The sequence below is a fragment of the Colossoma macropomum genome, unplaced genomic scaffold (assembly GCF_904425465.1).
Source record: "Colossoma macropomum unplaced genomic scaffold, Colossoma_macropomum, whole genome shotgun sequence".
NCBI classification, from domain to species: Eukaryota; Metazoa; Chordata; class Actinopteri; order Characiformes; family Serrasalmidae; genus Colossoma; species Colossoma macropomum.
Window position 1 is genome coordinate 1,099,721 of NW_023494785.1, and position 10,280 is coordinate 1,110,000.

Consider the following 10,280-nt stretch of genomic DNA (forward strand, 5'->3'; position numbering starts at 1 on the left):
CCTCCTCAGGAGAAAAGAGGAGATCAACATCAGCGTCTCACTGAGAGACGTTCTGGTGATGAAGGAGAAAAGCGTGAGTTCTCCTTCTGCACTAACGGACTGCTGAGAGGGTTCTGTGATCTAGAACAGAGCTGAATAAGAAAACGGTGAGATCTCACTTTTCTCATGGAGATTTCACTCAGCTGAGGCAGGGCTGAGACGAGTCAGACACTAAAGAGTTAATCCACATGTGGGACCACATTTTGATCGAAGTGAGAAAATCAGAGTTTTATTTCTCTGGAGCTGAATCTCAGAATCAGGAGAAAACGGCTTCAGTCTCACTCTGATTTAAACTGGACTGAACTGTGTCCAGGAGAAGAACCTGAGATCAAGAGGAGATCTCACTCAGAATATCTCTTTCCTCTGGGTCTCTGAGTTGTTGTGGCCACTGGGCACTAAGGAACCCTTGAAGAACCCCATTTTTTATAAGGTGTAGTTAATGAGTGGAGTAGAGTGATTTGGGATGGAATGACTTTTGTCTCTGCTGCAACATTAGTTCCTTTTTTTACCCTGTTTGAGTTAATTTAAACCTTTTAAACAGCTGGTGCATGTTTCATTACGTACAGATACAAGTGACTTTTAAAAACAAAATAAAAACATCATTAAAATCATTCTAAAAAAAATCTACAACAAAAACTGTACATCAAAAATTTAGAAAATTCCAAGTAACAACAAAACAATAATTGGCACTTTCTTTGTGCATGTGAAGCACAAGGTGTCAACAAGGCCTTTTAGATCCATTACAGGAAAAGTCTTTAAACATACAAGAAGGAATAATAGAAGTCTTCTGACACTAAAGCTGATGGTCCAAACAAACCAACGTTTGTGTTCGACAGTTCCTGAACTATGAATGCTGTGCACAGACTGTGGGAAAGACTTGAGGCACATCAGTGACAGAACTGCTCACTGATTTATGGCTATAAAAATTCTGTTCCCTGTGACAAAAATGAGGTTGGAAGTAAATACGTTCCCAATTTGGGACGCAAAGTGACCACCCGCAGTACAGCTACACCGGCGGATGTTAGTGTGGGTGTTTGGTCCGACATAAAACAAGCACAGTTACTGCTGTAGTCATTTTCAACAAAGTAAAGTTGGTCTCACGATGGAGATTTACATGCACGTCAATAAATTAATTCAACCATTTGCCATACTGATAACATCCTCACCAAACTTTTGAAGGTAATACAAACTCAAATCAACCAATCACTGTTGTCCCTGGAATACCAAAGATGATGGAGTCCCAGTAACCCAACTTGCTTGGCCGACTGTGTCAGCAGAGTCAAGCCTGTACTGTGGTGTGCAGCTCTGTTTGGTCTGTTTGCTGTTTACAGAACCAAACACCACAGAACAGGTTCTCCTTTCTGTCCCTTCAGGTCCAGCTGCCCCACTTCACTCCTAAATATTTGAGTCATTATCATCTAAACTTGTGTCGGTGCTTTAGTCACCCAGAATCCAGCATGTTCTGTGGTGAGCAGAGCTGTTATCACACTAGCCAAGCTAACGCTGACCAGCTCCTCTGTCCCAGTTAGCAGCACTGTTTAACGCTTAGCAGTTGTTAATTAGGTGGCTTGACATTTATTGAAGACGGCTTGAAAATAAGTGAAAATGTCCACATACTTGGTGACCATATAAGCCAGCTAAACCTTGTTCTTGTCCATTTTGAAATATCGCAAAATGACACAACATAAAAGCAACAGCTGTGTAAGTGGTTGTAAGCACTCCACCTCCCACATGGTAACAACAAATACTCCTGTACGTTTTGGAGATGGTGTGTCAAACAAGTGGATACCAATCAGCTTATGCCACTAAACATCCTACGTCCTTGTTTAAAATGAAAGATAAAAAGGGAAGGAACTAAAGAACTGTGTTGGCCAGCAATGCTTTAAAAAGAACAAAAATCTAAATGTGTACAGTTGAGTTGTGACCCTTTACTACATGAACTCTGTACAGCACTGTCTGGCACAGTGATGTGGCCAGCTGGGCACTCATGATGGCACTGACTGTCCACTCCATGCCTAAGGAGGTGAAGGTTGTGCCACTTGTGCCTAAAACAGCCTTGAAGTTAAATATCAAACAAATTGGACCAACACAAATAAAACACAGCTGAGTCAAGCTGAGCTGGCAGTAAACTAAAAGGACTGTGTTTAGAAGGAGGCTGAAAAGGCTCAGTGTGGCTGCACACTTGGTGTAAAAGTTACTGCTAAAGTACTGAAAGTTTCCATGAATCAACTCATTACTGCACAGCAGTAAAACTGTTCACATCTGCGTCTAAATACAGATAAGGACAGTTCAGGACCTTTATAAAAAAAATACAGCATGTTTGACTGTCTGTGATACTGGGTTGATTCCAGCCGCAGGTGGACCCTCTCAGCCAGTCTGGCACACTGGGCTGTTTTGTGCAATAAAAGTCTTCAGTAACTCTCCTGTTTGCTGTTCACTCCTGTGTTTATACTCTGGTAGACGCCTCCCCTTCTTCCGCACCCTCACTGCGTGCAAGGAGACTGAAGTTCTCCTCAGTCATAGCAGTACCATTGGGGACGGAGTCAGTATCTGTGGTGCTGCAGGGGGTGTATCCTGCCTCGGTGTCCAGAGCTGACTGCCCTGCGCGCTGCTGCAGGACAGAGTGGGCGTATCCCAGAGGAACCGGCAGCACTGCGATGACTATGAGAGATGAAAGGACAGCCAGTGCCCAATCAGGATAGTCCAATTCCTCCTCCACTGCCTGGAGAAAACACATACACAGAAATTATACATACATATAACACATACACTACAGCCATCACCCAGATAATATCTGGAGAAGAGTGGACAAAAACAGATGGAAAGTCTGTAAGTGTTCACTTATGCGCTTCTAATAAAGTGAGTGGAAGTACCAGGTAGGCATTTCCAATAAAGTGGCCACTTAGTGGAAGCACAAGTTAGGTGTTTCTAATAAAGTGGCCAGTGAGTGGAAGTTCAAGTTAAGTGTTTCTAATAAAGTGGCCACTTAGAGGAAAAACAAGGTACGTTTCCAATAAATTGGCCACTGAGTGGAAGCGTAAGGTAGGGTGTTTCTAATGATGTGGCCACTCGGTGTTGAGTTAGGACAGTGCTTCTCAGTCCAGTCCTCAGATCCATATTTCTGCTCTTAACCAGCTGCCAAACACACCTAAACAAAGCCATCAAGACTGAACACCTGATCCAGGTGTGTGGGGAGCTGGGCTAGAGCAGAAATGCTGTTGTTGACTCTGATGCTGGTGGGCTCTGAGTCTGTGTGTGTGTGTGTGTGTGTGTGTGTGTGTGTGTGTGTGTGTGTGTGTGTGTGTGTGTGTGTGTGTGCGCACCTTCTCTCTGTTCCAGGCTGTATATTTGGGTCTGCTGAGGCACATTCGGACTAAGCTGGCACCGAGCAGCCCCACCATGGCTAACAAACACACATACTTCCACAGGTACTTATACACCCCCCACACCGGCCGGCCCAGCATCTGCCTTATGTCCTCCAGGAACCTGAGAAAACATGCAAACATACAGCCAGAAGAACCCGAATCAGCAACAGCTCCACAACATTTATATCACGCTCAAACAGGCCTGAGCAACAAAGCAAAAAAACAAAAACGGACGCCATTTTCCCTTAGATAGAGTTTGCTATTTTCACTCAGCAGAGAATGTTCATTAGCAGTGTTAGTTAGCTTCAATAAGTGTATGTTCACCGCTGTATGCTAACATTAGCCATTTTTTGTTCAGCAGAGTATGTGAAGAGTAAGTAGCAGAGTTAGCTGGCGTCTGGCCACAGTAGCAGAAACCATGTTTGGCAAAAAACACAAACAGCATTTGATCAGAAGAACCTCATACCATCTGTAAAGCATGGAGGTGGCAGTGTTATGGTTTGGGGCTGCTATGCTGGCCAACTTGAAATCACAGAATCATCTATGAAAGCTCTTTCATACCAGAGAGTGACTGAGAAGAATGCGAGACCATCTGTAGAAAAGCTGAAGCTGAAAAAGTGGACTTGCCAACAGGATAATGATCCTAAACATACAAGAAAATCCACCAAGGAATGGCTCAAAAAGAAGAAATGGAGGTTTGTGGAATGGCCAAGTCAAGGCCCAGATCCGAATCCCACTGAAATGCTGTGGAGGGATATTAAAGAGGCTGTACATGCAAGAAATTTCTCCCAGTAGATGTCGGACACTGTTAGACAGTTATAGGAAACGTCTTCATAAAGATGTTTCTGCCAAAGGGTGCGGTACCAGTTACTGAAGCCAGGGGTGACATCAGTTCATTTACTTTTAAATAAATGATGGCAGAGTCAAATTTCCATGTTTTTGGATCTATTAAGCAAGTCTTATCTATACATGCTGTTTAACTGAAAACTAAACATTTAATGGGGTCTACTTATTCTCCCCTGACTATATATAGTGATTACTGGCCATAAGATCCAGACACTACATTGTATAATGATCCATACATGCACAGTCCCACTTTACCTGTCTGCCCCGTACACCCAGGCGATGCTGATAGTTTGGAAAACAACGACGATGATGAGCGGCAGTGTTGCTGAATAATCATCAAACATCACCACAAAGTAATTCCCACAGCGCTGCGTAAACAACAGACCAATCACAAAGCCGACTGCACAGCTACATGCTGATTGAGAGAGAGAGAGAGAGAGAGAGAGAGAGGAGAGAGAGAGAGAGAGAGACACAGGAGAACATGGTGATGGGTATATAAAATAGTACATTTCAATCCAACCATCCCACAATAAAACTAGACTGTGAGTGTCTGATCAGGACACAACAAAATCATGATTTAGAAAAAAAAAAAGGACTGGATTGTTTGTGTACCTGTGAAGCATAGTTTGCGTTTGCGGAGCGTTTTGAAGGTGTCGGTCAGGGGGGTTAGGATTCCCGCCATGGTGCCGAACATGGTGGACAGACCGAGGTTCAAGAGCATGAGGAAGAACATTGCTGACCAAAATGGAGATGCTGGAAACAATGTCATTGCCTCAGTGAACGCAATGAACGCCAAACCTGTTCCCTCTACACCCTGAAAGAGAGACCAGAAAATCTCAATACACTCCAAACCTGTACCCTCTACACCCTGAAAGAGAGACCAAAATCTCAATACACTCCAAACCTGTACCCTCTACACCCTGAAAGAGAGACCAAAATCTCAATACACTCCAAACCTGTACCCTCTACACCCTGAAAGAGGGACCAGATAATCTCAATACACTCCAAACCTGTACCCTCTACACCCTGAAAGAGAGACCAGACAATCTCAATACACTCCAAACCTGTACCCTCTACACCCTGAAAGAGAGACCAGACAATCTCAATACACTCCAAACCTGTACCCTCTACACCCTGAAAGAGAGACCAGACAATCTCAATACACTCCAAACCTGTACCCTCTACACCCTGAAAGAGAGACCAGACAATCTCAATACACTCCAAACCTGCACCCTCTACACGCTGAAAGAGAGACCAGACAATCTCAATACACTCCAAACCTGTACCCTCTACACACTGAAAGAGAGACCAAAATCTCAATACACTCCAAACCTGCACCCTCTACACGCTGAAAGAGAGACCAGACAATCTCAATACACTCCAAACCTTTTCCCCTTTACACCCTGAAAGAGAGACCAGAAAATCTCAATACACTCCAAACCTGTACCCTCTACACACTGAAAGAGAGACCAAAATCTCAATACACTCCAAACCTGTACCCTCTACACCCTGAAAGAGAGACCAGACAATCTCAATACACTCCAAACCTGTACCGTCTACACCCTGAAAGAGAGAACAGACAATCTCAATACACTCCAAACCTGTACCCTCTACACCCTGAGAGACCAAAATCTCAATACACTCCAAACCTGTACCCTCTACACCCTGAAAGAGAGACCAAAATCTCAATACACTCCAAACCTGTACCCTCTACACCCTGAAAGAGAGACCAGAATCTCAATACACTCCAAACCTGTACCCTCTACACCCTGAAAGAGGGACCAGATAATCTCAATACACTCCAAACCTGTACCCTCTACACCCTGAAAGAGAGACCAAAATCTCAATACACTCCAAACCTGTACCCTCTACACCCTGAAAGAGAGACCAGAATCTCAATAAACTCCAAACCTGTACCCTCTACACCCTGAAAGAGAGACCAGATAATCTCAATACACTCCAAACCTGTACCCTCTACACCCTGAAAGAGAGACCAGAAATCTCAATACACTCCAAACCTGTACCCTCTACACACTGAAAGAGAGACCAGAAAATCTCAATACACTCCAAACCTGTACCCTCTACACCCTGAAAGAGAGACCAAAATCTCAATACACTCCAAACCTGTACCCTCTACACCCTGAAAGAGAGACCAGACAATCTCAATACACACCAAACCTGTACCCTCTACACCCTGAAAGAGAGACCAGACAATCTCAATACACTCCAAACCTGCACCCTCTACACCCTGAAGGAGAGACCAGACAATCTCAATACACTCCAAACCTGTACCCTCTACACCCTGAAAGAGAGACCAGACAATCTCAATACACTCTAAACCTGTACCCTCTACACACTGAAAGAGAGACCAAAATCTCAATACACTCCAAACCTGTACCCTCTACACCCTGAAAGAGAGACCAGAGCAGGATTTCTCGATTACCCTTGATAAGCCATGAAAATTTAGGCTGTCCAATAAGAAAAGAGCTAAGGAAAATTCCTATTGGACAGTCTTTAACTTTTGGCCTGAGATATCCAGCTTATTAAGATGACTTGCTTTATGAAATACCTCTGTATCCTCTACACCCTGAGAGACAAACAGAAATTCTCAAGATTTATTCTACTATAACGCTTTACAAGAAAAACTCACTGTCCAGATGAGTCTGGATTTTTTTCACAGTACTGTTTTTCATATAAAAAGGCGTCTGTGTACCTTCTTCATCTCATCGTCCAGCTTACAGGATGTGATGTTGGTGTCATTGATGTACAGCCCCTTGCCTTGAAACTCGTACCAGCGTGCATACGTCTCTAAAGAGACGGACTCCGGCTCAGTCATGTTGATGAGCAGAGAAGGAATACCAGCCTCAGATACCAACTTCAGATTACTGCAACAGACACATACGGTTCAGGTTACCACAATATAGACACCCGTACATATCCACACTGGCACGAATAAAGCTAGCATTAACCTCAATATATAGGCTAAGATTAACAACAATTAGCCTGAAATATATATTATTTTGGAATGAATGACTAACGTGAAGACTTAACGTTTATTACTATGGACAAACAGATTCCAACTAATGATTAATGGTAATGTACAGATTGAGTTAGTCCCACAAGCCAAACTATGCAGTTTGGTGAACTTAGACGCTTAATGTGGCCAAGAAACGGCTACTTTGGCAAGAGCCGCTTGACTGACATGCAAGCTACACTGTCTCTGCATGACATGTAGGGGCCGGAGGTAGTTACAATGGTACTGCAACAAAAACGGTGCCAAAGTGGTACAGCCATCAGCAATTCAGAAATTCTCAATAAACATCAAACCTGTACCCTCCACACCCTGAGAGACGAATAACATCAGTGTGTGTGTGTGAGTGTGTGTGAGTGTGTGTGTGTGAGAGTGTGTGTGTGTGTGAGTGTGTGAGAGTGTGTGTGTGTGAGTGTGTGTGTGTGAGAGTGTGTGTGTGTGTGAGTGTGTGTGAGTGAGTGTGTGTGAGTGTGTGTGTGTGTGTGAGAGAGTGTGTGTGTGTGTGAGTGTGTGTGTGTGTGTGTGTGTGAGTGAGTGTGTGTGAGTGTGTGTGTGTGAGAGTGTGTGTGTGTGTGAGAGAGTGTGTGTGTGTGTGTGTGTGTGTGTGTGAGTGAGTGAGTGTGTGTGAGTGTGTGTGTGTGAGAGTGTGTGTGTGTGTGAGAGAGTGTGTGTGTGTGTGTGTGTGTGTGTGTGTGTGAGTGTGTGTGTGTGTGTGTGTGTGTGTGTGAGTGTGTGTGTGTGTGTGTGTGTGTGTGTGTGTGTGTGTACCGTATGACGCATTCCTTGGCGAAGATTTTGGCTCTGAATCCCAGCACGGCGAACACCACCAGTGAGGCCAGGACGGAGGTGAAGAAGTTGACGCTTGAGACAGTGATGGCGTCACGGTGACAGTTGTTGTTGCGCGGGTTGTAGGAGGAGTACGCAATAACCGAACCCGAAACCCAATCCCAGCGCAAAAAACACCTGCGTAGCCGCCTGACGCCACACCTGCACCTTACCCCAGATCTCCGGCTACAACACACACAGACACAAACACTGAAATAAGAAACATATTCTCCTGTGTTTTTGTCTGCTATCCGGTGTGGACCAGAGAAGGATGGGTTCCCCTTTGGAGTCTTGGTTCCTCTCAAGGTTTCGTCCTTGAGCCTTGGGTTCACTACACAAATTACTACACTACACAAAGTCTTATCTGATCATAAAAGACTGGGTGTCTCACACTGTCAGACTGGTTTCTGATTTTTTTGGGCAACTGAAATTTTGGGGATCCACACTAAACAATTAGGGATCACACACTACTTTTCAGCTGTAGCTAAACCGAATGAAGCTCACTCAACTCACGCAAACTCTCACGTTTTCCCGTTACTAGGAGACGCAAATAAACAAACGTGAGCTGCTGCTGCTGTTCTCTCTGCCGTTTGCACTGACACAGTTAAGAAGCAGCAGGTAAACATGTTTATGAGGATTTAAAAATGTGATCAGTTGGTATTTTTAGAGTTTTAAATGTAATAAGCTTGATTTTGCCTTAAACTCAGCTGATTAAAAACTAAGTGGGGAAAAAAAAATATTTACTGAATAAATGCCGCAGTTATTAGTGTTATTTTAATAGTTATGACCCAATATTTGCACAGTGTTCAGAAGAAACCTCAATTATATTTGGTTCTAAGGTGTAGTTTTGTTCTGGTGCAGAACACAACAGCAGGAAAAAAGCTGTTTCTGCTCAGGAAAGAAACAAAACGAGCATTCTGAATGTTCAGCATATGCATTAAATTTTTAACTACTGAAAATAAAGGCATCTGCGTCTGTTAGATTTATTGCTTTGAGGTAGAACATGTAGTGTGTGCGTGTGTGTGGGGTACCTTGGGGTACAGCATGTATGTGATGCCCTCTGAAGCTCCGTCTAGCATCAGACCTCGGACCAGAAAACACAGCAGCACCACGTACGGAAACACCGAGGAGAAATACATCACCTATAAATCAATACATCAGTAAACACATCAGCTACAAGTCCATAATCAAACACCAAACATCAACTACTATCATCATCATCACCTATCGATGAACACATCAATATACACAACCACCTATAATTAAACAACAATCCCACATAAATTACTAATTCCACAAAATCGATCAATAGTCTTCCAAAATAATCAATGACCTAAATTAATATCAATCAACAATTAGCAGATAAATCAATAAATATACCATTAACTGAGCACCGATTCAATATCTATGTCCATTCTCAGTGAACAGTGTCTGACCTTGCCGGTGGATTTGATTCCCTTGTACATGGCGAGACAGACGATGATCCACGCTATGGCCAGACAGCCGGTGATGACCAGGTTAAACTGCCCGGTCTCGCTGATGGAGTCTGTGATGTCCAGAGCTCTGCGGTACCAGAAGTACGAGGTGGGGGAACTCGCAGCACATTCAGCCACTGGGCGGTGTGGAAAGGGGGGGGTTATATACTGACCAATCACTGACCACCAACACTTAATAATCTCTAATTCTCTAATACACCTCTGATTAAAATTTCAGCTGTACTTTTAACGCCTTTGTGAAATGTGTCATTGCAACGTTTATCACAGGGCCCCGCCCACTCAGCCTACAGCAGTCTGGCCCCACCCATCCATCCAACAGCAGTTTAGCCCCACCCATTCAGCTACAGCAGTTTAGCCCTAAGTGTAGGGGGCGATTCTGGCTCTCACAGCACAGACGAAACTGAAAGATAGCGTGATAAAGAGAGAGAAACTGAAGAAAGCAGAACAGCTGGATTAGTATATTAATCAAACACACACCTGTATCGTTCCCCTCTCTGGGACAGTTCTCCCACGGCAGCGGACTCTGGAAGGAGTTCAGGAGATAAAATATACTCCAGCCGATAATCACGTTATAATACAGAGCCACGAAGAAACACACCTGAGAGAGAGACAGAGAGAGAGAGAGAGAGAGAGAGAGAGAGAGAGAGAGAGAGAGAGAGAGAGAGAGAGAGTCTTATC

At 44.0% G+C, this 10,280-nt stretch overlaps 1 protein-coding gene across 1 annotated transcript in view; it reads right to left on the reverse strand.

Moving 5' to 3' along the window:
• Positions 1–458: 458 nt before the first annotated feature.
• slc6a16b (solute carrier family 6 member 16b) overlaps positions 459–10,280 on the reverse strand; it is a 17,581-nt gene continuing 7,759 nt past the window's right edge. Inside the window, 10 exon segments of the mRNA XM_036580922.1 lie at positions 459–2,761; positions 3,363–3,525; positions 4,506–4,665; positions 4,863–5,064; positions 6,964–7,135; positions 8,050–8,216; positions 8,218–8,292; positions 9,138–9,248; positions 9,543–9,718; positions 10,080–10,200. Of these exon segments, the coding sequence (XP_036436815.1) occupies positions 2,486–2,761; positions 3,363–3,525; positions 4,506–4,665; positions 4,863–5,064; positions 6,964–7,135; positions 8,050–8,216; positions 8,218–8,292; positions 9,138–9,248; positions 9,543–9,718; positions 10,080–10,200 (1,623 nt within the window). The 3' untranslated portion in view covers positions 459–2,485.